The sequence below is a fragment of the Diadema antillarum genome, unplaced genomic scaffold (genome assembly GCF_040938485.1).
Source record: "Diadema antillarum isolate AM-2024a unplaced genomic scaffold, OU_Dant_1.0 seq00000059_RagTag, whole genome shotgun sequence".
NCBI classification, from domain to species: Eukaryota; Metazoa; Echinodermata; class Echinoidea; order Diadematoida; family Diadematidae; genus Diadema; species Diadema antillarum.
Genome location: NW_027271164.1, coordinates 1,141,984 through 1,169,772, shown reverse-complemented (window position 1 = coordinate 1,169,772; position 27,789 = coordinate 1,141,984). Strand labels below are relative to the sequence as shown.

The following is a 27,789-nucleotide window of genomic DNA, read 5'->3' as shown; positions in this document are numbered from 1 at the left end:
GAAGTCGCATTCAAGCTATGTCCCCAATGTCCCCGGCGTTTGTGTCGGGCATGCATGCAGTGCCCATATGCCCAGCGCGGAAAGGGGGTGCGGCTTGTTTTGTCTTGCACCATCACCTGCCAACCTCGTAGCAAGTGCATGATGAAAGGATGGGGAAATATCTACCGCCCTCTGTACAGACCTATGTACACTCAGCACATACACGTGTATCAGGCTGAACCTGAAAACCATCCACTACGAAACTCTGAGAATCTATTAGAACGAGAACCCTTTTTCTATCAAAATCATCAGACGGCATTTCTCCCAAATTTCTCAAGTTATGTGCTGCACAAGTAGCACCTATATTGCAAGTCATATTTACGCAAAGTCTTCGGACTGGCACGCTACCCCGAGATTGGAGACAAGCTAATATAAATGCTCTGTATAAGAATGGTAGTAGATCCGACCCAGCCAACTACAGGCCGGTATCCCTCACATCCACCTGCTGCAAAGTCTTAGAACATATCATTTATCGCCACATTATGAGCCATCTGGAGGATAACAATATCCTCAGTAACACACAACATGGATTCAGATCCAGACGGTCGTGTGAGTCCCAACTGATTACAACAATTCATCATATTTTCTCCTCTGTCGAAACCATGAAGCAAGTTGACGCTGTTGTGTTAGACTTTGCAAAAGCGTTTGATACTGTACCACATCAGAGGCTCCTTCATCGCCTCAAGTATCTTGGAATCCAGGGCTCATTACTTTCATGGATTTCACAATTTCTCACAGAAAGGGAACAAACAGTCGTAGTCCAAGGGTCATCCTCAAGACCCGTTCATGTTTCTTCAGGAGTGCCCCAAGGCACTGTTCTGGGCCCATTGCTTTTCTTATCATATATTAATAACCTCCCTGAACAAGTTTCATCCAACGTCTGCCTATTCGCAGACGATTGTGTAGTTTACCGTCCCATTAAGACACATAAAGATTGTGTCATACTTCAACAAGATCTACGTACCTTAGAGGCTTGGGGAAAAAAATGGCAAATGAAATACAAGCTGGACAAATGCAACGTTATGCGCTTCACAAGGAAGTCTCGTCCCATTCATCACACGTACACCTTAGCCGGTCACCAGATAGAAACAGTGTCCAGTCACAAATACCTAGGAGTTGTCTTATCAGACAATTTAAAATGGAATAGACATATTGATATAACTACAGCCAGAGCAAGCAGCATGATTGGCTTTCTCCGTCGTAATCTACATAATGCACCGAGAAATGTTAAATTACAAGCATACAAGAGCCTAGTGCGTCCCCACTTGGAGTATTGCTGTACAGTATGGGACCCCTTCACTCAACGTAACATCTCCAAGATTCAAGCAGTACAAAATAGAGCAGCCAGATTCATCTGTAATGATTACAAGTGGCAATCTTCCGTCTCCGGAATGATAAAGGATCTCAAACTTCATCCACTCCCAGAACGACGCAAGCTTTTAAGGCTATCAACATTTCATAAAATAAAGCACGGAAATATTGATCTAAATCTCGAGGATTATATCAGTCCTGCTCAAGCACCGAGAGGTATGACAACCCGAAGTTATCATCCGGATAATTACTCTACTTTACACGGTTCCTCAACTGCTCTCGCCAACTCCTTCTTCCATAGAACAGCGAAGAATTGGAATAATCTGCCGAGTAACATAAAGCAGATTCATAAATTTGACACATTCAAAGAAGCGCTCCAGCGTCACCTCCGTTGTGATTAGCTGCACATCACACACCACAGTGCTGAGTGATACTCTATCCAGAGTTTTTCAGCGTATTCATCCAGATCCAGATCCAGATCACAATAGCATTTAAACCAATTTCAACCATGCCTTCCTGCTTTGAATCTCATCATGACCGCCGACAGCTATCAGCCTGGATAAACACAAGACGGCGCTTTGCCTACATTGCGCAGAAGACAAACTCTCTCAATTTGAGAAAAATGTCTCTTATCCTATCTTTCGTAATCAATGTGTTCACACATGCAGTAGAGACGAGGAAAAAGTGTTTTCAAACTCAGTTGAAATTCTTACAAAACTCGTACGATTTACTTCTATTATTCCTAACAGAAAAACGAGGGTTACGAATTATACTCCCTAAAAAATAAAAAATAAAAACGAGTGAAAAAATTCACTCTTGAAGGAGTGAATACAAAAAAGAGTGAATTTAGAGTGAAATTGAAGTGATCCCTGACGTCACTCCAAAATGAGTGAAAATGAACATTTTCAGTCGAAATTCACTCCAATTTCACTCTAAAATTCACTCTTTTTTGTATTCACTCCTTCAAGAGTGAATTTTTTCACTCGATTTTTTTTTTTAGAGAGTACATCAACATGACATTGTGTCAATTTCAGTCAAAAGAAGGACAATAATCTTAATAGACTAGCATAGATTACACCACTGCCACACGACTGTTAAACGGTGTATTCCTCATACAGGCCCTATGTTCCTGGATACAACTCCAAGGCCTTTGACACAATGAACCATGAAATCTTACTCAATAAGTTACAGCATTATACTCGACATCCGTGAAAGGGCCGTGGAGTGGTTCAGGAGTTATCTCACCAATAGACAACGTATACATTTTGTTTTTGTTGACAATAATGTATCCACAATATTGTGACAATGTCATGTTGTGGCGTACACAAGGTATCTAGTAACTTTTTATCCATTATTGTATCAGCGTGTTTCATAGATCTTCTGATACGCTCTCTTTCATTGTATTATTAATTTTGTCAATGATTCTGTAATCGGTTTTATCATTAGAGATCTCGAAATCCCTTTACAAATTATCAAGGAAGATTTAACATTATACACAAAGGATACCAGCCAACAATAATTATATATATATATATATATATATATATATATATATATATATATAATACATATATCATATATATATACATATATATATATATTTATATTTATATTTATATTTATATATATATATATATATGTATACATATATATATATGTACTGAAAGAAACTAGACTGAGGCGGACGTTGCTATCGATCTTGAGTCTCCCTTTTATTCAGTCAAGCTTGGGACGTTTAGGACCCAGGGAACTATCTCTCGCTCTATATATACAGGGGCGGCGCAGCCGTGGGGGCCGTGGGGGCTTGGGCCCCCACACTTTTTGTGCACCATACAAAGGAATACATAAGGTGTCATCACTTTGGGCCCCCACACTTTTTTCAACCCGGAAGTACGTAAGTGGCACTAAAATGGGAGGGGAGAGAATGAGCTGAGGACCTTTTTTTTTTTTTTTGCTTGTTAGCTGCAGAAACCCGGAAGTGGACGGGGAGAGATGAGCTGAGGACCTTTTTTTTTGCTTGTTAGCTCATGAAACCCGGAAGTGGGCCCCCACACTTTTGAAAACACTGCGCCGGCCCTTATATATATATATATATATATATGTATATACATATGAAGAGCTTGCTTCCAAAAGGCGCCAAATCCATCATTTTTCAATGGATTTAGCGCCTTTTGGAAGCAAGCTCTTCATATACATATAATATAATCTGCCAAAGACTATAAGTTTATACTTTTTAGCAATTCGCTTGAAACGCTGCCAGACAATGTTGTGCTTGACGACTCTCCGCTTGAAATGGTCTCATTCACTAAATTCTTTGTGTTTATCTAAACATGTATAGTAAGTTATAATGGAAATTTTATGTTAACTATTGTTGTAAGATTATATCTCAGCATATTGTATTTTTGATAAATTAAAGCATTTCCCCACCGACACTTTGCTTACCTTATTATATCATCAATTACATTTCCATACTTGATCTATCCGGTATGCTCGCTAGGGAAAATGACCCGCCATTAGTAATGACAAAAGGCCTGAAAGTTACATGTCATTAACAACCACGTGGTCACGTTGATTGTTTCTCATCGATAGCAAATGTTTCAAGATTAAAGCCCAAACAAAGTTCTGGTACGCCTGCAAAAGTTGTCAAATTTCACTCCCAAATGTGAACGTATGCTTAGGAAATGTGCAGGATAACGATGTTATTACAAGATATTCAATGGGTAACGACGAAAATGCGAAATATTAACCAAAAAGGTTCAGTCTCAGTACTTACCCGAGCGGGGTCAGGCTAAACTCGGACTTGGGGATAACTCGGCTTCGCTTTGACGGCGGGATGAGTTGTAATGGTTGTCCCTCTGATTGTACAGTGTTGTCCTATGGGAGCGGCCTGTATAAACTAGCGCTTCGTGTTCTGGCTACTCGCAGTAATGGTCCGAGTTGTTACAATGCGCGCATCAAAAACCTCTTTTGCGCGCATGCAAAATTAGTGTGCGCCTATCAAGCACCTCTAAAACAATCAAAGGCGCTTGATAAACAACAACAAAAACTCCAAAGACCGCGCGTCTCAGCAACTGAGGACCGCGCGCTGTCATTTTTGTTTTGTTTTGTACAGGATTACGTTAGCACGCACTTTCCTGTCCATTCACTTAGGCCTCATTTGGTATTATGCAGTGGCCAGTAGAATGTGGCGATCACGTACTGCTTGTGAATTGTCTGAAGGAGGGTCGAATTTTTCCCGAGACCGAGTTAGTCTGGAGCCTTCTGGAATAAAAGTCGGTTTTCCTACTATTATTATTTTTCTCAAAATACTCCAAACCGACTCATCATTCCGGCAAACCGCGTCAGCCAGGTAAGTTTCTTAGTGGACTCTTTCGATATATTGCAAGCAAAAATGAAATGGTGCTAGACGGGTTCTCAAGCACTTACCGAAACTTAGTTTTCACTTTAAGGCCACCGCACACTACACGATCCGACTGGTCTTAAAGTCTTAAGCCAAGCTGGGTCTTAAGACCAGTCGTACGACCGCACACCGCACACTATACGACCCGACTGTAAAGCGCGCGCAGTGCGCACTGCGCGCGCTTGCATTTTACTGCATTGTGAATGGCTGAAAGCTCACGACTGGTCGTAGGAATTCAACATGTCAAATCTCTACGACTGGCGCTAAGACCCAGTCGTACGACTAGAAAATGGCTAGACTGTGACGTCACACTTCTAGTCTTAAGGTCTTAAGACCGGTGAATCGGGGCAAAATCGTGTAGTGTGCGGCGGGCTTTATATCAATTAGGGCAGTTAATGTTCAATTTGAAGTGTTTGATTATGCATGTTTTCTGTAGAAATATCAGCGTTCATATTGAACCCTTATAGGTTCTTCACTCTTAAAGCATCCGAATCAGAACTGACCCGGAACTGGGTCCGTTGGGGTCACACACCGTTCCGGATCAGAAATGACAAGGAATGGGGTCAGATATGACCCATTCAGAGTCATGAATTGGGTCAGGGTGACCCCATTCGGGGTCTTCATGACCAAATTCCAAGTCATTTCTGACCCGGAACGGTGTGTGACCCCAACGGACCCAGTTCCGGGTCAGTTCTGACTCGGATTTTTTTTTATAGAGTGTATACAAGACCATCAAGTAATTTCATTAACCTTTAATCCACACCATCCTCGCCCATGCAGATATATATATATATATATATATATATACGTCAAAAACAAAACTGAAACAAAGTTCATGCTGTATTCACCAACAGATTATTTCGGCACACAAGAATTTTCCAGCGATTCGTTCTTTTTCTAGTGTTGATACTGAGAGAACGTATGTGTTATTACAGTTTTCTCAGTATTAAACCACACTTGACGTTGCTTGAGAAAGAGCGAATCGCTCGAATCGCTCGAAAATTGGTGTGCCGAAATAAAGTGTTCTCTCTAAAAAAAAAAATCGAGTGAAAATTTTCACTCTAAAAAGAGTGAATACAAAAAAGAGTGAATTTCGAGTGAAATTGGAGTGAATTTTGAGTGAAAATGCTCATTTTCACTCATTTTGGAGTGACCTCAGGGATCACTCGAAGATTTTGGAGTGATCCCTGACGTCACTCCAAAATGAGTGAAGATGAACATTTTCACTCAAAATTCACTCAAATTTCACTCGAAATTCACTCTTTTTTGTATTCACTCTTTTTAGAGTGAATATTTTCACTCGATTTTTTTTAGAGAGTTGGTGAATACTGCATGAACTTTGTTTCAGTTTTGTTTTTGATGATATAATCATACGCCAACAGATGGACAACTTTCTCAATATAATGATTTATATATATATATATATATATATATATATATATATATATATAATGTAATATACATGTACACATAATTATAATACATCAGGACCAAGCGTTTGGAATCAATTTAGTGGTGATCTATAAAAATGCACCAAGTCTTGCTGTACTCAAGCACCTGTTTGGTGTCTTGTTTCCAAATCATGCGCTTTCCTCGCCAGGATAAAGCGTTTTTAGATCTATTGCCATTTTAGGTTTTTATCACATATATATATAATGTAATATACATGTACACATAATTATAATACAGGACCAAGCGTTTGGAATCAATTTAGTGGTGATCTATAAAAATGCACCAAGTCTTGCTGTACTCAAGCAAAATATTAAAGACAGCTCTGTTTTGTGTTTGGATCATGTTTGAATCACATCTTGTTAGTTCATTTGCATCATGACTGTGTTTGATGTCAATTATACCGTGCTCACGCCAATTGAGAGTGTCTGGCAAAAGCTCTGCATGTGCCTATCCATATAATAGTTCTTCCTTCCTTCTCTCTCTATAATTGGACCTTAATTGTCTCTTGCTGTTTGTCCTGGGATGTCTGTCTCTTTTATTTCTCCGGCCTACATATATGATATAGCGTCTGTGTGTCTGTGTGTGTGCTTCCGTTACTTTACTTTTTTTTTGGTATACATGTACATTGTAGTTCGATTTATTGAGCGCCCATGTGCCAACACGTCTACCAATATTTGTTTGTTACATGGCCTCTCTTTTCCAATACTATTTAAACAAAATAATAGTTCTATTAACTGATGTAACTTCTTCGCATTCATCCATTCGAAGCAAAAGATCAGTAAGCAGTTGAATAAAAAAAAAAACACCTGAAAACAAACTCACTGTTGCGAAGCTTCGCCAATTTAGTTTTACATTATATATAGTTACGACATCACGAAAGCTTGTTACGTGTGTGTGCAAGTGTAACGTTGGTTTTTGGCAGGTCTGAATCTATTAGAGTCTAAGCTTTGAATTGATAGAAAATCTGCCCTACTTCAATACATGGATTTTGAAAAGAAAGTATTAGAAAATAAAAACTGTAAAGGTTATATTCCCAAAGTCAGTGTTATGCACATTTCTTAATTCCTTTTATAATTTCCGACTTTATACGGGTAATGTGATGACGTACCAAAATATTCTAGATGGACGTATTATATGCAATTGTTGTACAACATTGTGTGTTTGCTTTACTTGAAATTGATCGAAGACAAAACTGCGATACTGAAAATGAAATTTGATTTGATTTGAAGAAAAAAAAAAGACATAGCCGGATAACATAGGTCGGACAGAATACGTCAAAGTATCAAAATTATTCAATGTACTCCCTACAGCACAATTTACCGTTGGAGGGCAGGAGGGGGACACCGGGGGGACACCGGGGGGACACCGGGGGGACACCGGGGGCCGGGTGCACTCCCTACCCCGCACCCCCTCGGTTGCTTCGAACGCTCTATCGGAAAATTGTAAAATCGCAACCATTCGCAAAATCTCCTATCGGATAATCTTCTCTCTGATCTTGCCATCTCTGTCGTTCTGAAAATTGTAAGACAAAAATGTTTGGTCAAGTTCCTATCATTGATTCCATATCTAACTAATTAGAGTCCAACTTGTTTAAAAAAAAAGAAGAAAGACAACAGCTGTGAATCACATCAAACAAAAAGATAAAATCGGGCACGTCATCTTCTTTGAAGGACAACAAACAAAATGCTTAGAGGAAGTGGAAGTGACCTCGAATGACCCCATGTACACGAAGTTTTAAAGGGCGTCAATGATAAGAATTGGCCCTATCATTTAACGTCTGTTTGTCTTATCGTGTGTGGCTGTCTGCGTGTGAACACCAAAACGCGTAAAACCCTCATGTCAAAATCTCCATAACGTTACCATAAATTTCACAATTTTGCGCATCATCACAGCAGCATACGGACGCACAAGTACGTCGACTGTAATACTGGTGATAGCGATTCCCATCCCATTCGAGGACTGAGATGTTACCCATCCTCTGGATCCAATCGAGTAGTGGTAGCCATTCATCACGTACAGTATAGCGCCAGCTAAGCTGCAAGATCGAACACACTCCATCCATCGCGCAGCTGGACTTGTGGTTTTCTACAGTACGAGCATCGGTACAGTACAGTACAGTGTACAACATACCTGTACCGTACGTACGTACATGCAGTAGTATCAGACGTGCAGCAGACGAAGACATGGCGAGTGTGGCACTGAAGGGTGAGACGACCCGTCTGGGCTTGTCAAATAAGAACTATGGCCGATCATATGGAGCTACGATGAAATCACAACAAGAAACGTACATACAACACAACATAGAAGTAGGAGAAACGTTGCAAGGAATATCGATCAAATATGGTGTACCGGTAAGTACATGAACCGTTCAGTATTTTGTCTTGACGTGCATTCACAGCGCATAGCTGCAGAACGTGTGTATCCTATATCCACAAACAAAATGCCTAGAGCTCTACACGCTCCACGGGTTGTGACACTGTCACGAGAACCCAAGCAGGCTAGCTGTCATGAAAACACATCGATTGAAAAGTGCTTTTTCAGTTGACAGTGGGTTATCGTGTTTCTCATATTTCTGAAGTTCAAAGTTTCGAAATTTAGGAAGATTATCAATTTAGATTTTAAATCTAATGTAGAAATCACGGGAACCAAGATTTTTCTTTTTGGTATAAAAATTAGTATTCACTAGAGTAGAGTCTATATAGAATCTATGGTACTTAAAGGGATTGTATAGTTTTGGTTGAGACCTAATTTCAGGTTTCTAACTTTTTTAGGTGAGATAATGAGAAACCTCTTATGAAATATGAAAGAGCATGTAATTCCATGAGGAATTCATCGTTTATTTGATGAAAATTGGTTTTGAAATGGCTGAAATATCCAAAACAGAGCAATTTCAATAAGTGTGGGACCCACACTTTATTACGATTGCTTTGTTTTACTTTGTTTTTGGATGTTTCAGTCATTCCAAACCCGATTTTACAGTTAGGATCTTTAGATGCCTTTGTCAAATTTGTCAAAATGAAATGCAGCTTTTTAAAAATCCTTTTTACATCCTGTGCTGTGCAGCTGAGATTGCATTGCCGATGCATATAGATCTAGCTGTGCAAGTGTTAACATATTGTACCATGATGTACTGCAAGGTTGTTGTTTGTGTGTAGGCCTGGCTCGTAGATGCAGAAGTGTTGTAATGCAGATGCAGGGTTCGAAATTGGCAATGGTCCGCTGGCCATTGGCCACCCAAAATCACGTCGGGACTAGCTAAAAATCATAAAATTCTGAAGTAACTAGTCCGTCCAAAGACTCCAACTCTCCCGTTTTCGACGGGAGATCTCCCGCCGAAAGCCCATTTTTGCAAAATCTCCCGTTCTCCCGTTTGAGATTTGATTTCTCCCGCCCTGGCTCTGTGTCTCCCGGTGGATAGGATTTCTTACTTATTGCTATCGTATGTTGAAAAAATAAGCCTTAGATAGCACCAGAGAACATCTAGAACCCTAGGAACTTCGCGCTTCTCATATCAACTTGGAGTCTCCCGTTTGCTAGGGGTTTCGGGCGGGAGAATCTCCAGATCAGAAGGTGCTTGGGGTTGGAGTCTCTGTCCGTCTGGCTAGCCAAAAAATTGCTTCAGTGTCAAAATTGATTCTAAGTAGTCCGCCTGGCTAGTCAAAAAAAAAAGTCAAATGCGACCCCTGAGATGTGTAAAAATAATCCCTTGAACTCGTCCGAGGTCACAAGGAGTAGGAAAAGTACTCTCCAGAGGCTACACTGTATGTGTAGGTCCATATGATTGAAATGACAAGGACAGCTCAGAGTCATAGTAAAATGGTGGGAAAACAGAACTACAACATATGAATACGATCTGTAATGGTCTAGAATCTCGAGCAATTCCACAAATGTATACATACAGTATATGTAAAATGTACTGCCTGTATAGACAATTGAGTGTAGGTCTACTGGTACTGTCCACTACTACATGAGTTTGTGTAGCACAGGGATCTGTTGAAATTGTGCAATGGATGGCTTACATGTACATGTATTGTAAAAAACTGACCCCTGATTAAATTAGAGATGAAACAGAATACAAAATTTTGCATTGTGATCTTTTACTATGCATCCTTTCTGTTTCTGTTTTGGTTGCATCTGTATTGTATCTCACAATTGTTTAAAAGATCAGTGGCTTTGGACAAAAAAACAAACAAAAACAAAGGACAAGAACGGTTGAAGGGTACAATACTGTGCACTACTACCCTAATGAGATCATGTGACATTAAAAAAAAAAATGTCTGGGGGTCATTGTGGTTTCTTATGCAGTGTACATTGTAAATTTTGTTCATGTTTCCACTTACTACCGCTGTAGCATATTCTTTCACTGACTACATTGCAGCTAAGTACTAGTTCTCAGCTTGCGATATTAGTGTATTGTCTGCAGTTGGCACCGCGTTGATGCAGGGCCTTGCATGTGCATCCCCAAGCTGGCCCTAGATACAGTGTGTAGCTGGAGTTTTATACTACAAATAAACTCTAGCTACATGTACAGCTACAGCTACAGAGCCAGCACTGCATGCAGCATGCACTCTTTGATGGCTTTTATTTGATTCAGATGTTAGCTTTCTTTGTTGGTTAAATTCCTCTGGATTGCCAATTTTATTAGATCATATGATGCACAAGTGTAGCATTTGTGAGCAATATTATTAACCATCAATGTCCAAGAAAAACTCCAGTACCTTGATGCATGGTATACACACAAACTTCCAATAATTGTTATACACATCTATTGTACATTGTAAACTGCAGTAGTACCCCCTGAATGTGGCATTGCAAATTCAACATCGTGATGATATGTTATGCCTCAGTGACTGCGGGAGAGTAAAGGTTATGTGGTTGCCTACTGAAGATGTTACAAAAAGGAACCAACGGCTCAAATGTTTTTTGTTGTTGTTTTTTTGTGTGTGTGTGTTTTGTGTTTGTTTTTGTTTTTGTGGGTTTGGTTTTTTTTTTTTGAAAATGCATGATGAAAAATTCAATGTACCCTATGCTAACTGTCAGGATAATGTGGTTCTCTCCAGGCTCTTTAGTAGTCTATTTTGCAGAGAGCCTAATAATGGGTTGTTGGCTGTGAAAGAAATGGCTGCAATGTACAAGTTGTACATAATGTACAAGTTTTGACTTCTGCATTGTTCACTTTGCAGCACAAAATCTTTTGATTCGCAACGCATGAACCGTCACTTTTATTCACTTGTTGTTCAATCATAATTTATAATTTTCAAAGTCTTGACTGTCCTTCCCCCCCCCCCCCCCTTTTTTTTTTTTTTTTTTTTTTTTTCGTTTGGGACAAGTACACTTTGTATCATAGTATGGGTCATGCCTGTGCAGTGTACTGTATCAAATAATGATAAGAATAATAATACTACTGAGTAATGTCCCATGATGCCATTGAGTGAAGTATTTAACCTGTAGTGATCAGCTTTAACAGGTTATGAGATTTACGATTGTACATGTACATAAGTGATGGATTTAACATTGCTATGGTATTTGCATAATGTACATTGTAGGTGTACACTGTAGTCATATTGTTTGCAAGTGAGCGTTCACACAAGAGTAGTTGTACAAAATAAATGTATGAATACTAGTAATGCAATGATTGAATTGACTGTTTGTTGATGCATGATGTACAATGTACATGTATGCTCATGACAGAGCAGAGTTACAAATGTATGAGCAATGAACTCACAGTATAGAGTGCATTGTAGGTACATTGTACAGTATATGGTGACATTTCTGTATGATATGAAAGATGCAATAAACAGGTTACACTGTGTAAAAAACACAATCATCACATTACAGTGTTTAGAGTGCAATCAGCATGCTACCCATATATTTTGCATGATATCCTATACTTTACACCAGAGGTGACTTCCTGCCACCTGGTGACAGAGTACTTTGAGTCATTTGCAAGGTTTGGATTTGGTCTCACTTCTGGTTTGACAATGAATCACATCCAGTAGACAGTGACACACTACTCTGTTCTATTCTCTGCACGGTGGAATGAATTACTGTGGCAGAACAACACACATTATCAACCCCATGTCCACATTGCTGGCAGGACTCCATAACCTTGATTTAGTAGTATAGTTAAAACAGAGGTCCGAGTATTCAGGGCATTAGTCTCTGTGCTAATGATTGCCAAGGTCAGTTCAGGGCCCTGTCACATATCTGTACATCCAAGTGTATTCTCTTAGGCCTTTAACTGAGATTGATGTACTGTAGGTTATCTGTGTTACAACTGGGAGATCTTGATGCTTCAGCCATGATTGCTTTGATACAATGTATACAATTTGTATGTGTATGCACAGCTACAATCAGTGACACAATGTTTTTGTTTTGTTTTGTTTTGTTTTTCTACTGTAGACCATTGTTGCCATCTACACGTAGTTCCATTCCTGCCCCCAGTACGACATTGTTGTATACTTGAGAAAGAGGCATGTGCTATACAATGTAGCCTACTTTCCGTTTTCATTTCAGTCTGAAAAGCTACATTGTTCAGGAGTTCCTGGCTTACATTTGTACATGTAATCTTTTGCAGCCATCCAGAAAACAAGACACCAGACACCACTTGTCAGATACGCTCTACAAAGATAGTCGAATGGCCACAGTTGCACTCTACGCTTTTATTTTGTTTTGTTTTCTTAGTATCCTTGTGTTGACCTTCCCCACCCCCATACCGGTGATAATCACATGTTATTATCAACACAGTGGAAAATTTGTAATCTTGAACCCACATGCTGTGGAGATAGAGAAGTTTGGCAATGCACAAAGTGTACGTACAAAATACATTTCCTTTTTACATGTTATTGTATGTACCTGGTATGTTATAGCATAGGCTATGATGTACAGTTACGCAGCCAATCATCCTACATTGTACAGTCAGTTGTACAGGGCGTATTAACCCATTGAGGATGGACTGATTTTTCTACAACACGCATTTCCCATGGACATGCCTGCCCGAGTATACTCGAGACTCGTCCTCAACGGGTTAATAGAAAATTACATGCGACAGAATACTAGTATGCAAGGTGCAACAATGTACAATTATACAAGTACAGTTGTACAGGTGTACAGTACATGTACAACATGTACACTTTGTAAGTGTTTGCCCAATTGCCCAGGCAAGTGAAAATCAAAGTCAGGCAAATGTTTGGGAACAGTGATATAAATGCTTGCCCAAATTGGGCAAGCAAAAAGTTTTGAGGTCACCTTTTTTACTTTCCCCCTTCAAATTCATGAAGTCCACCATACAGAAGCCCAAAGATGTTAATGACTTCTTAATTTCATTCCAGCAATTTTCCAACACTTATCGAGCCATGTTTGTTACTCCAGTGTGTTTAAGTATGTGAATCAACCTGTGCTGTTTATTCAAATGACTGCTTTATCAAGCCCTTGACTATCAAGTGATTTTCTATTTCATTTTCTTATATTTTTGGACTACACATGTATCTTAAAATCAATGTTTTGGCATGTGTTCTGCAACATTTTAAAAATCTGCTTGCCCGACTGGGCAAGAGGTTTAGAAAAGAGAAGAAGAGGTTATGTACAAATGTACATGTAACACCCTAATACACATGCACAATGTACTTTATAAACTTGACTAAATATCAAACATTTTGTCTCTTGTCTTTATGAATATTCCAGGAAATATTACATATTTTCAGACTTCAAAGTGATGTTGAATATTTATGCATTTGACTCAGATAATTACATATCTTGTATATCTGGTGGGTGCATGTTTTCATGCTGAAAATACATTTGGTACCTTTCTTTCCTGTGGAAAAACAATGTTTTCTACAGTGCATGTTTACCACTGTGAGTATTCCTCAGTAGTCCCTCCAAATCTTATGATGTAATCATTAGTGGAAATTTGCTTGGCTGTCCATGAATTGATTTTGTCCTCTGCTACTTTGTTTTTGTTTTTTGTACATCCAGATTGAACAAATCAAGAGAGCAAACAAGCTGTTTACCAATGACATCTTTATGAGGAAAACGCTGAGCATTCCTGTTGGTGACCAACCCTTACCAGCCAATGTCCTGGAGACGGCCACTGCCACGGCCAATGGAAGCCCAGCGAGGAGAGCGCCCCCTACTGCCAAGAGGAGAGAAGGGAGTTCAGACTCGGAAGAGGACAGTGGGGGAAAAATTGAAGAAGATGACCGAGATGTAACCATGGACTTCTTTAACCGTATTGACAGACAAGTGAGGGAGAAGAAACACAATTTGAAGAAAATTGAGAAGAATAGCAGGTATGGAGGCCACAGTGAGCCATTTCATTTCTCTTCTGCCAAATCATTGCATGGTACTGTGTACAGTACATACCAAATGTACTTTTTGCAGAACTAATATTTGCAAAATCAGGAACTTGTAAAATATCGCCTCCTGTAATATAACACAAATGCGCTCCTCAAGATTTTCCAAAACGTGGGAGATCATAGACATTTTTTAACTCAACCTTTCACAAATTTGCCTTACAGTACCAATTTGCAAAGCATTAAACTTGTAAATTATATGGCATATTTAGTAATGATCTTAGTGATCAGCCTCTGCTGCAGCAGTGTTACATGTACATACGCATTTAAAGGAAGAACTGATGTTTTGTTCTTCTTTTTGTTCTTTTTTTTTGCATGAACAAAGCAACGATAGGTGATACAGCCCAGGTCTACAATCATAATTTTTGCTTTGGTTTTTGTAGTTTTTGTAACAATAAAAAAGAAACCCACTATCTGAAAACAAACAAACAAACACAAAGAAACAATGGGGGAAGGAGTGGGTCTGTCATAAAATTTTACAGTCAGACTAATTGTTCATTACAAGGATGACATACATTGCACAATAGAATTTGAAAGCAATGCAGTTATGATTTTATGCAGCTGTGTACTCTTACAAGGACTTGTGGTACAATATTTGGGGTTAAATCAAAATGTAATTGGAAATGCCTTGTACTGGGAATACATGTGGGATGTGTATGCACACATGTATACACTTGTATTGCAATGATAGGTAGCACAACAAGTTTATGCTTCTAGCCAGTGTATTTGAAGATACAATGTAAGCTGTATTGTTTTGGAGGGATATGCATATTATGTGCAGGTGTGAGGTCTGAGCATAAGCCCCATGTGACTTAGAGACAATTTACTTATAAATGCAATCATATTGTTGTACAGTCTACATATTGTAAATTTCAGGGAATTACAGGTATAACATATAAAATGCAGATCATGTTTATACCTGTAAAATTAGTTGAGTTTTGCAAAGTTTCAGTTGATTTTTTTTTCAGCAAGATTTACATTATTTTAGTCCCCAATTATATTTCAGAGTATATTGCTTTTATGACTGTGATGAAGGAGTTTTGGTATTTAATTGAATTATCTTTTCATTTTTGGCCTGTAATTTCCACTGTATCATTTTGAGGTTTTGTTTGTTTGTTGGTGTTTCTCCACAGTATTGGTGAGATTGAGGCCATGTCTCCCAACATTCAGTCAGCCCCTTCCCCCTCCCAGAGCTACACCAGGATAGCTGAGGGGGGCAAGACCCCTGGAGAGAGCTACCAACTCAGCGCAGTCACTGTGGCAACGGAAGGGGATTCCAATCTTGTGGAGACAACTCCCCCCGTGGAGGTTGGGGGCTCCCTGTCTCCACTCCTAGGAGGTAGGCTCAAACGAAAGACCAAGAATGTTGCAGACAAAAGCTGGCCTGTATAAGTGTGCCTTCTTCCCTCCCCGTATTATTTATCATATCCATTATGACATCTCCACCACAACTCCACCCCCTGTGTCTGGGTGCTCTGTGTACACCTCAACTCCCTTCCAGTGGTCATTTGTATATTTTCAGGTGTTTGTTCACTGATCGTGTGATTGCCTGCTTTACTGAAGACCAGTGCCCGTCATTGAATTTCACAAAGTTTTATCTGCAGCATCATCTGTATTAAATGTTCCATGTTGATTGTTTCCACTATCCTCTTATCGGCAAAAAGGAAAAATGGAAAAAAAAACCAAACAAATAAATGCATATTACACATTCACAAACAGAATAAAGAATCATTGTTTTACTTCATCATCATCGTATATTAAAATGTGTTGGCATAGTTAGGCTGCTGAGACACAATGTACATGTACATGCTAATTTGTAGTGCCTTATCATTCCAAAACACACCAATTGCAGTCATTAGTATGTTATTGATACCAGAAATGGAATTAAACGAGACCTGTATTTCATGGGTTACCTTCATGCAAGCTCTCTTTACTATTGAAAGTTCTCTTGGATCAGATTTGTGAAATTTTCTGGAAATTTAAATGATATGGAATGTGCAAGCATCATTTATTGAAGGCAGTTTAGACATTTGGTTGACAGCAGCTTTGGTAGTGTCTTTCTAGTAGCTGACTGTCACACCCTAATGCTTTTGGAGAAGATTGGATCATTTGCTTGTGTCTCTAAGGCTGCGTTTATCAACTTTCCCCTATTCAAACGGCTTTCGTTTCCAAAGCCCTTTCCAAAGCCGTTTCCAAAGCCCTATAGAAACGGCTTCTAAAATAGTTGCGTTTATCAACTCTTCGCGAACACGATAACTGGCCTGTCACTGCACAGCTGCATTGCGCAATTCGACCCGAGGAGAAGAGGTCATATAAGGCGTGCAGTGTTCGTAACTGCAGTACAATACTACAAAGCCGTTTCAAAACAGCCTTGCATTTATCAACTTCAAAAGGCTTTTACAAACAGGTTTCTGAAAACCTGTTTAGGAAACCTGTTTGGAAAGCCACAAATTTGCGGCTTTAGAAAAGGCTTTCTGAAAGGGCTTTCAAAACAGAGCTCTTTGCGATTATCAACTCCTAAAAATTCCTTGAAAGCTGTTTGGAAAACCTGTTTCTGCCGAAAAAAAAGAGTTGATAAACGCACCCTTAGCCAACCACACTTCTGCAATACACACAAAAATATCAAAATGCCATGCCTTTCAAAGCATTGTGTGTGCTCATGCAATGTACAGTGTATTTCTGTTTGTATATTATATACAAATGTTATTATTGTCACAGGTTATAGAAATGCAGTGTTGTGGAAGTTGGTAGTATCATGTCAATATATGTTGATTTTCCCAATGTGATTATGCAATCTTTCCAGTAGCTTACCATTGTGAATGTAATATTGCAAGTAGAGCTGTTTGTATGGTATGTGGCATGCTTGTGTGAATATACGTTTGTCAGACATGTCTGCACGCAGAGGTGCCTAGAATTAGTGCCAATGTTTGCACGAATGAGTCAGTACTTGTGCCCAAATTACAAAGTTTCTCTGGACGAATTGTGTGGCACACGATGAGATAATCAAGCCACCAGGTGCCTAGTTACCTGGCAATTACCCACTTTTCTCTATACCGGCTGATATAACATGTGATGTTTCCTTTGAGCATTGCCGGCAATAAAAGTGTGTGGGGGGGAAAAAAAAGTGCTATGTCAAGGTTAATGTTAGAGTGCGGTGAATGCTACATTTGGACATGAACAATTTTTCCATACATATATCTGAGTATTTTTGTACAGGTATATTGCGCAAGTAATTTGGATTCATGTACCATTATTTTTGCAGTGTAATAACTCATAGGTCATTCATTTTGTTTTTGTTCATTGACAATTGCCTCATTCATATTTCATATACAGTTGTATGTATATATATTTTTGTTTTCATGAAAAAGAGAAGAAATATCAAATGTCTTTAGCAGAAATGGACGTACATGGCAGATTGGCAAAAATGATTAACTAGCACAAACTTTGTGTTCGGGTGTATTAGTTATAGCTGCTTGTGTGTATAAATAAGCTTACAGTATGTAATGTAAATTGTACTGGTGTCTATCTGTAGAGCAAGGTACATGTGCAATGTATCTGCAGGAATAAGTGAGGTGAGCTACACGCATGTTGTCTAATTTAGTGCAAAAGAAAGTGCAATCAAAATGTAGGCAGAACTGTACAAGGTGCTTCAGTCCCTACCCATGGGTCTTCACACAAAGGCACGAAAGCCAAACGAACCATTCAAGTTACTGTAGTGTACTAGTGTGTCTTTATATTCTTACCATCACAGTTAAGGGCTGGTATAGCATTGGTGGAGATAAGGATTGGGCTTTTAACTTTTTGCGAGATACCAAGAAACCACTGATAAAATAGTACAGAGCATACCATTCTAAGATGAATTCAAAGTTTATTTGATGGAAATCGATTTTGGAATGGCTGAGACATCCAAAAACAAAGTAAAACAAAGCGATCGGGATAAAAGGTGGGCCCCACCTTTTATTAGCTCACCTGAGCTTGGCAGGTAGCATCCCTAGGGGGTTTGGAACTCAATTTGTTAAAATGGGCATCATGCCCCACCCAGGGGGCCCCCAGGGGGGCCCAAACCCCCCCCCCCCCCCCCCAAATTAAGGAATCTGTAAAAATCTTCTTCTCTAGAACCAGAAGTGATAGAGCTATTCAGTTAATACTATGAGTTAGTACATTGATGACTGTAGTTTCAAGTTTGTTCATGGCAGAATCAGGGGTGCCCCTCTTGGGACCCAGGGGAGGGGGGTGGGGAGGGGTTCTAATGGGGCCTAAATTGTACATTTTTATCTTCTTCTTGAGAACCCCATGACCCATTTTCACCAAACTTGGCAGGTAGCATCCCTAGGAGGTTAGGAACTCAATTTGTTAAAATGGGCACCATGCCCCACCCCAGGGGGCCCCCAGGGGGCCCAAACCCCCCAAATGAAGGAATCTTTAAAAATCTTCTCTAGAATCAGAAGTTATAGAGCTAAGATAATACTATGAGTGAGTACATTAATGACTGTAGTTTCAAGTTTGTTCATAGGAGATCCAGGGGTGCCCCTCTTAGGAGCAAGGGTGGGGGGGGGGGGGGGTGGGGTGGTTGGGAAGGTCCAAATGGGGGCCTGAATTGTACATTTTCATCTTCTTCCTGAAAACCTCATGATGGATTTTCGCTATTAAAACTTGGTAAGTAGCATCCCTAGGGGGTCAGGATCTCAATTTATCAAAATGAGCACCATGCCCCACCCAGAGGGCCCCAGGGGGCCCCAATCCCCCCAAATTAAGGAATCATAAAACAATTTGGGCCCTTATTGTACATTTTCATCTTCTACTTGAGAATGCCTGGTCAAATTTTGGTAGAGCTGTGAATAATTTAGATTAGTGACTGCGTAAAAGGTGAACTTGCATTACTCAGGTGAGCACTAGACCCGCGGGTCTCTTGTTAGAATTGCTCTGTTTTGGGTATCTCTGCCATTTCAAAACCAATTTTCATCAAATAAACATTGGATTCTTTTGGAATTACATGCTCTTTCACATTTCATACGTGGTTTTTCATTATCTCACCCTAAGATGTTAGAAACCTGAAGTTAGGTTTCAACCGACTCTATACGATCCCTTTAGGTGAAAGCAAAGTGACCACATTGTAGAATGACAAGCAGAGAAAGCTTAAGACGTGTCATGTTAGCTTTTACGTGGTCTACATGTATTTGTATGATTCCATCAAAGGGTAACATGTGAAAATAAATCACAATTTTTACATTCATATTTCATATTCTTGAGGGTTGAGAATTCAGGAAATGTTCAGGTGAGATGCATGTAAAAAGTTGATATGAGTTTTAAAATGGTCTAATTGCACTCTCTCTCTCTCTAGGAATGATATCATATATAACTGATGATTATAAATCACAATCTCAGTGTACACGTTTTGATACATGTACATTGTAGTTTCAAATTGGTAGGCACATCTTTACTAACATGTAATGAAATGTGTGGGACTGTAGTAAGGAAAAACTTTTGAGGCAACAAACCTGACCTTCATGCGAGGAAATATGCGGCAATTTGGGTGGGAGTAGTCTGTGCTTTTCTAATTTTTTTTTGTTTTTTTTTTGGGGGGGGATGTTTTTTTTTTTTCTTCTTTTTTGTTTTCAGAGGTTTTTTTTTTTTTTTTTGACACACCAGGAGCAGGAAGGTAAAGATGATTAATCAGCAATGTGTACATGGCTGCACAGTAAAAGTGAATAAAGGCAGGGCTTTAGCACAAATGGTTTATCGTTGATTTGTCAGAGAGCACAAGTGTACATGATAAGGTACAATGCTGCATATTATTTTGTCTTGTAGATATTAGAATCCATAAAGGCTGTGAGTGGTTTCAGTGCAATTTCATCCATTTAAGGTTACTTTGGTTTTCTCTTCTTCAGGGTTTTAGTTCATCTTGTCATTGCTTTCGAGGGAAAGGCAGTTATATATTTTATTTATTTCAAGAGTAACTTTGAAGCAATTCCCAAGGCATGGCTACTTGGTCAGTGCTCATGCTGTGTAGTTCTGGAATAAACAGCAAATTTGTATACAGAAACATTGGCCAGGAAAAATATAGTATCAGAGGTTTATTGTGGTCAAATTTGGAAATGTCTCTCTTTTTAGAAATAATGCTATGTTTTTTCATGTGTCTTGTGTCTTGTCGTGTACAGTACAGTAATAGCACAATGAGTTTACACAATCAGCTCTGCATTGTTGAAAGGGGCATATGTGGTGAATATGCCTATTACAGTTGAAGTAAATTCTTGGATTGCACTTTGAAAAGCATTTGACAGCATACGAGGGCATATTACCAAAACCAAAGTTTATTCTAGCCTCAATCAATTCAACTTTTAATGCAGTGTTGACTGTACTTGTATGTTTTAGTTTCATCGTATCAGTGTGTGGGCATGTCTATGTTCAGCATTAAATATGAATGCAGAATGGATGGTGCTACAGATGTATTGGGATACTAAATGCTTGTACTACTCAGCGCCCAGCATACTAGACTCTTCTTATGTGTGTGTGATTCCAAAGAATGAATTACTATCAGGATGATCTAGGAGATGTAAGGTCCGTGAATCTTATACAAAATATAAGTGCTGTAATCTATGATCCATACAGTATTTATCACATGATTTTTAGTAGCCATTAGAAAAATATGATGTTTAATGACTTTCAGTTAACACAGTCCTTCATCACCACTTACAGGAAACAATGAAAAAAAGAAAATTGCCTTCAAAAACACCCAAATACACATACAGTACATGTGTACACATATTTTTCAAGATTTTTAAGTTTCTCCATGTAAGCAGTTATGACAACGTTTGTAAATCCCATTTGAATATACTTTGTACTTTTGGCCATGTTCCGTTAATTCGTTACAATCATAGTCCAATGAATTTGGACTTTAACTTGTTGAATATTTACGTTTTATTTGAACAGACGGTGCATGAGGAATACAAATGTATGCTGATAATGGAGTAGTAATGCAAGGTTGTGATGGATTGTGTACAAATGTTTGTTGTACTGCTGCAATATGCAGCTATGGTCGAAGAGATTACAAGTTTCATGTGTTTAGTTGGTGTACCAGTAGAATGCCAAAAATTGCTGTAATTCATACATTTACAGGTATAATATGTCCATAATAAAATCAAGACTAACAGGACTTCCTCAAAGGGATTGAGGGAAATGGTGTATTTTGAAAACCTGTACTTAATCTAGGAAATCACGAATATTTGGTGTCGTAGTAATGTGTCGATGGGAATACTCGTGGGACATTAAATGTTTGTGCTTTGCGCTGTGTTTGTACAGTACTTACGGTGTTGGTGAAATATTTGAAGCTTGCCATAAAATCAAAAGAATTACATTGTACATGTATTTGTATACAAATAGAAAAGTGCCTGTTAGCCGTGTTTCTTTTGTGGTTCTTGTGCTTTTGTCAGTGCATGTGTGATTCCATGTTGAGTGAACATATCTGTGATTTGATGTAGCAACATACAGTAGGGTTTGTCTGAGCCTGTGTTTTGTTGTCATTTCTTCTGCAAGCAAATCGTTTGATGTGAATAATATGATATCATTGTCTCCTGCACTGTTCCTTACATTCTGTTGTCATCATTTCCCTTTAGGGTTACATGTATGTTTCCTACCCTCGGTGTATCAAAATATATCCTTACCCTTTGAATCCTTCCTTTGAATTGAATTGAATTTCGCTCTGAGCATAAAGTGTACATAAATTCCTTAAAATGCACATTACAAGCTGTAGCATTCCACAACTTGAATAACCCATTTGCTTCATCCAGTAATTCCAATACACGTAATACCTGGGGGCGTTTCATCAATGAGTTTGTCGGAGGTTTTCACTGACAAATTTGCTATCAGCCAATCAGATGCAAGGATTTCAGTAGCTTTTAACAGTTGTCAGCTGACAAAAAGTTTCATGAAACGGTCCCCAGTATTGGTGGGATATTAGTGCAGTCAATAAGTTTGAGAGCTGGGACTTTACTTACAAGACCTTATTTGAGAGAAAAACAATTCTTTTTATCTGACATCATGTATCAGTCTTTGTTCCTCCTTTACCAAATATACACCTAAATTATTTGGTCACAGTGGTCTATGCATATCTAGACTAATTGCCTGCTTGCTATTGATTTGTTTGTTTTTTCAAGTTTAGCATTTATGGTCTGACACAGATATGGTAGTTTCTTTGGCAAAAATCTAGATATATCAAATATCAAAATACTGATTAAGATATGAAATACCTTAATCGGCAGATTGCCAGAGGTATTACAATTTTCTGGTAGCAGTTTGTCCGCTATTGATCTGTCTATCAACATGCTGCGTTATTGCAATTTTATGAAAACTTTCACTGAGTTTTGTTGATACTGAGCACAGGTATGATATACTAGAGGTGTAGATTTGCTGGTTAGATTTTGGGCAAAATCCTTAAAGATGGAGTGACACTGAACTTTGAAAGAAAATGCCAACTTTCATATACGTATGTAACTTCTGCTAGGAATGTTCAAATGATGATGTAATTTGGCAGGGGAGTTGAAAATAAGTTCATCAAAATTTATATGGCTTAGGGGTATGGTAGCCGCCAAAAGAGATTACCCCATAATGATACAGTTTTGTATAAGCTTCCGCATGAGAGAGAAGTCAAGGGCAAGGCTCATTGAACTTTGGCTGAAATGTTTTCCAGCCACAACTTCAACCTGGAAAGTTTAATGGAAGTTTACTTCATATAGAAGACAGAAATGCATAGGGAGATACGTCCTTCGTGCAAAGGGAATAAAGGTCAATCCATAAGGTCAAAGATCACAACCAATGCATTTCATGAAGACTGAATTCATAGGCTTTTGTGTGGGAAGGTCAAAAATATGATCGCAGTTTACATGACTTGAATCATCCCAGTAAATTTTGTGCAATAGAAGAATGTGCACTATGTATTGAATACATCGTGCTTCATAAGAAATACACACATCAAATTTGAATCACATTTCAAAAAGGTCTTTAGGTTACAATTGATTTCAGCGCACATTTCATCATCAACATTTGCTTCAGATTGTTAGGCCTACAGGCCGTACATATTCTATTGGCACAAATTGCAGCTATTTTCATGGTAGTGTATACTCGCCATTGTTTTACTCTTTTTCATGATGGCTGAGATGTACACATATTTTTCACATATATATAGATCGGTGGTGAAATGCAATGTAAACATAATCATATTTAAGCATTTCACTGGCTTGCAGTGTTCATGTACACGGTTCTGTTTTCGTGTTTTTTTTTTTCTTCCTTATATGTGCATTCAAGACTACCACATTTCAATTTTTCATTTTCCTCTCCTTTCAGTGGCATATTATTTTCAATTTATAAACACACACTGAATCATTGATATGTGTACATCAACGCAGAATCATGACATATTTGAACCGCCAATTAATTTTGCTGTACACAGTTGTATCCTTTCTCTGTACAGTGTAATCCGTACTTTATTCGCCAGAATATGACATCAACCAGTGGCAAAGTGCCAATTCACCTTAGAACCATGAATACTATAACATGCCAAAAATAATATGAAAGAGTTAAACTCCTAGTATTCAATAGCAATGTCGAGAAACTAATATGTATAATGTACTTAAAAGTATGAACCCAATGTGTGTGTGTTAGTTTTGCTTCGTATTTGTTTTGTTTTGTTTTGTTGTTTCTTTCTTCTCCCCCCCCCCTTTTTTTTTTGGGGGGGGGGGGGGAGCGGTCCACAGTTCGTTATTACGGAGGTTCGTTAATCCAAAAACGAAATAGATTTGTAATTCTGAAAGGTTGTTTGAACGCACATTGCTTTCATTTTTAGATTAAGGAACCTTCGGAATAGCAATCCTTGCTTCATTTTCGGATTAACGAATTATCGGAACAACGAACCCTTCGAATTGTTTCATTTTCGGGCGAGCGAACCTTCAGAATTTAAATGTACCTTCGGAATAAAACACGAATGAATGAATGAATGAATAAAGCCTTCGGATTAACGAACCCTATTTAATTTTCGAATTAACGAACATCTATGTACATATACAGAATATTTGGTTTCGGAATAACAAACCTTTGGAATAACGAACCTTATTTCATTTTTTGGATGAACGAATCTTCGGTATAACCAACCTTCGGAATAACGAACAGCAATCGTTTTCGTTTGTTTTGTTTGTTTGCCTGTTTTCTTCCTTTTTTTTCCTGACACTACATGCTTCACTTTTTGGTTATACCAATTTCATCATTCTCCATGGCTTTTAAACACCATTGAATCTAGATTAACTGATATAGCACAACTTACAATTATTATGTGATTATGTATACACAATTTTATTTCCTCATTTCTCTTCAATGACATAAAGTGCTTGGGATTCATGTTTTGGTTTCCTTTGTCTAGACTGCAGTAATTGCTCTTTTACGATATTACCCTTGTGAAATGATTATTTATACAATATCACCCACACACTGGATTCTGACCTCATTTTTGTCTTGTTTATTTGTATGTTCTTTAGGAGGTTTAAATCGAGAGCACAGAGTATGACAAGTAACTGGTATGGATCCAGAATTTATGGTTTCTGCCATACATTATTTGCTTCAAACCAACTGTCACAAAACCATTCATTTGTTATACCATCCACTAGCAAACATAAGTGATAAAGAATTTCATCTCTCCGTACCAGCTCTGTTTATTTCATTCATAAAATCACACGTTTATATAATAATGTAAAAAATGGGGGGGGGGGGGAGATGACTGTAATTAAATGACAAAGATTAAATTCTTCTGTCAAAACTTGCCCACTGGCTCTCAGATATCTGTGTCGCCACCACTGAGAGCCGAAATAGATTTCTGTCATATGTAGTAAATCCAAGGCTGACCTGACCAAACCGGGCATGTAACACTTCTATTCACTCCATGTCTCTATTTTCATGCTCTCAAATCATCATGCTGCGATTTCCATAAAGAGTAACAAAAGTATTCTTTAACACAGCTTGTATAACATTGCTACAAATAGTGATAGCTTTAGTAACTAACGTGGACACAGGACAAAGAAAAGAATGTCGCAATATGCCATCAATTTGCTTTTATTTCGTGGATTTTTCTTTTTGTAGTTAATTAAGGAGGGTTTGACTGGGCGTGCTGTGAGTTGGTGAACAATAATTTGTTCGATAGTCAATTATTGTTAGGGAATTTCACTTTGACTCATGATTGCGTAGTTGAAACGAACATGTAACTTGCTTTACAGCCTAACCACGATGATTCAATACCGTTCATTCACTACATTAATTTTTGCCACACTAACATGACAAATGTGATGCATACATATCTCATCGTGAAACTGCCCAGCTTCTTCAGATTTATAACCATCTGGCAAAATCCATCTGCAATAACTTGCATAACATCATATAGGCAAACGTTGGAGGCGGGATGATAGAGATATTATGAAATGCTACAGTTATGCAAATGAAAAAAAAAAGATAGACAAACAAAAAGTTGCAGATACAAAGGCAAATAGATGATAAATCGTTGTGAAAGATTGAGGAAGAACCATTTCAAACAGTTCTGCGTCAAAATTCCTCTCCATCACAACATGTTGTTAGCCAGAAGTCATTCGCCAATAGACTTTGTGATTGTATTTGTAGCCATGGCAACCGCGAAGAAATTCACTGACGGGGATTCTATCCGGGGGACGCCGGCGAGCTAAATTGACAATCTCCTAGATGAAAACATCATTGTCTATAACCCTTCCACGTGCATCATTATCGAACACGCTTTGGCTGAGATAATGGACATCACAGATAATGATCTCATCAGCTACATTTTAAAGCTATCACTTAACACCCACGCCACTCGTCCTCATAAACATCTGGAAATCATTAGCAAATACATGCATACGAAGATCTCAGATAACCTTGGCGAGTATTATTAAGCGCACAACTCTCACTGTATAATCTTATCAAAGTTTCATGAATATCTTTTTAGTTTTATAAGGTTTCATGAATATCTTTTTAGTTTTATAAGGTTTCAATAATGTCAAAAAACTTTCAACTCCTGTTTTTGTCCATTTTATGCAAAATTTTGTCATTAAGTACGTAAGCTTTACCACAAACATTTCATGTCACGTGAATAGAAAGGACTGACCACAGAAATAAACCTTTTCAAAATGCTTTTCCACAAATTCAAAGTGGTCACGACTATAGGCTCAGAGTCATCCAAGTTGTTTCTTGCCTCTTCGATTACGACGTCGTGCAGTAGATTTCCCACTATTCGCTCTCGGAATTGATGAGAATGACCTATAAACTTGCCAAAATGGGATGACTTTTTTAATTCTTGATTTAATGGCCTTTTCTAGTCAGCTGGATGCCTGGATTCTCATCGCTGCAGTCATGTGTGTCTTCATTTCTTGCTAAAAACGGATTTTTTTTTTTGTTTGTCATTCAAGATTGAAGCTCTCTTATAGTCGTGGTCTCGAATGCATTTTTAAAGGCCAAATGTTGCTTATAATTCTTCCTTCGGATATGGGATACTATATAGGATGAAAAATATGACTGTAATTTTTTATGGTATACTGCTTAATTTCATTGAGGAAATAGAAAGAAAAAGAAACCGTTTTTATCGTAGGATGACAAGAGTGTGCTCCCCAATAAACAAGTTTGTATTCAGTCTATTCCTTATCCACGGAGGACAGTCACGAGCTAGCCAGCTTTTCTTTTGAAATACGTTTCGAGGCATTCAATCTGGGATACATGCACAGCTCAAGGCATTTTTTTTTTTGGGGGGGAGGGGTTGATATCAAAGCAGAAATTTTCATAATATGCATGATATATGATGACTGATTTATGACGATATATGTAGCACAATCGAAATAAAATGCGGAACTGTACGTGTGACAAGTTGTCAATAGGAAGAGGAACAGAATGGGAGCCCGCAGACCCGAGAGTTGAGGTATGATGGTGGTGGCGGTGCTGTACATAGCTACACTGGTCACGGGGTAAGGGGTGGTAGTTATGGTACCAGCACATTATAACTCTTTATGTTTTGAGCGCCTTGGGAAACCACGATCACTCAACTGGTACCTGTAGAACCCCACTTATACAAAATTGAACGCCTAGTTCTGGATGGACTTCAACATCGGTTATTGTTCGAACACAACAATTACACGAACTCCCTTATCAAGATATCGCAGGTTGTAAAAGACCTCTTATCAGAATGTGCTTGCTCTTTGG

General features: G+C 38.5%; 1 protein-coding gene across 2 annotated transcripts in view; it reads left to right on the top strand.

Moving 5' to 3' along the window:
- Positions 1 to 8,378: 8,378 nt before the first annotated feature.
- The window catches only part of LOC139725748 (lysM and putative peptidoglycan-binding domain-containing protein 2-like), a 29,041-nt gene continuing 9,630 nt past the window's right edge, over positions 8,379 to 27,789 (top strand). The window contains exons 1-3 of one of the 2 annotated variants that reach the window (XM_071636831.1): positions 8,379 to 8,553; positions 14,177 to 14,490; positions 15,687 to 15,892. In XM_071636831.1, the coding sequence (XP_071492932.1) occupies positions 8,386 to 8,553; positions 14,177 to 14,490; positions 15,687 to 15,892 (688 nt within the window). In that variant the 5' untranslated portion in view covers positions 8,379 to 8,385. Of the gene's footprint in view, positions 8,554 to 14,176; positions 14,491 to 15,686; positions 16,441 to 27,789 lie in introns of those variants that run through there. The other variant, XM_071636830.1, reaches the window with a different exon arrangement.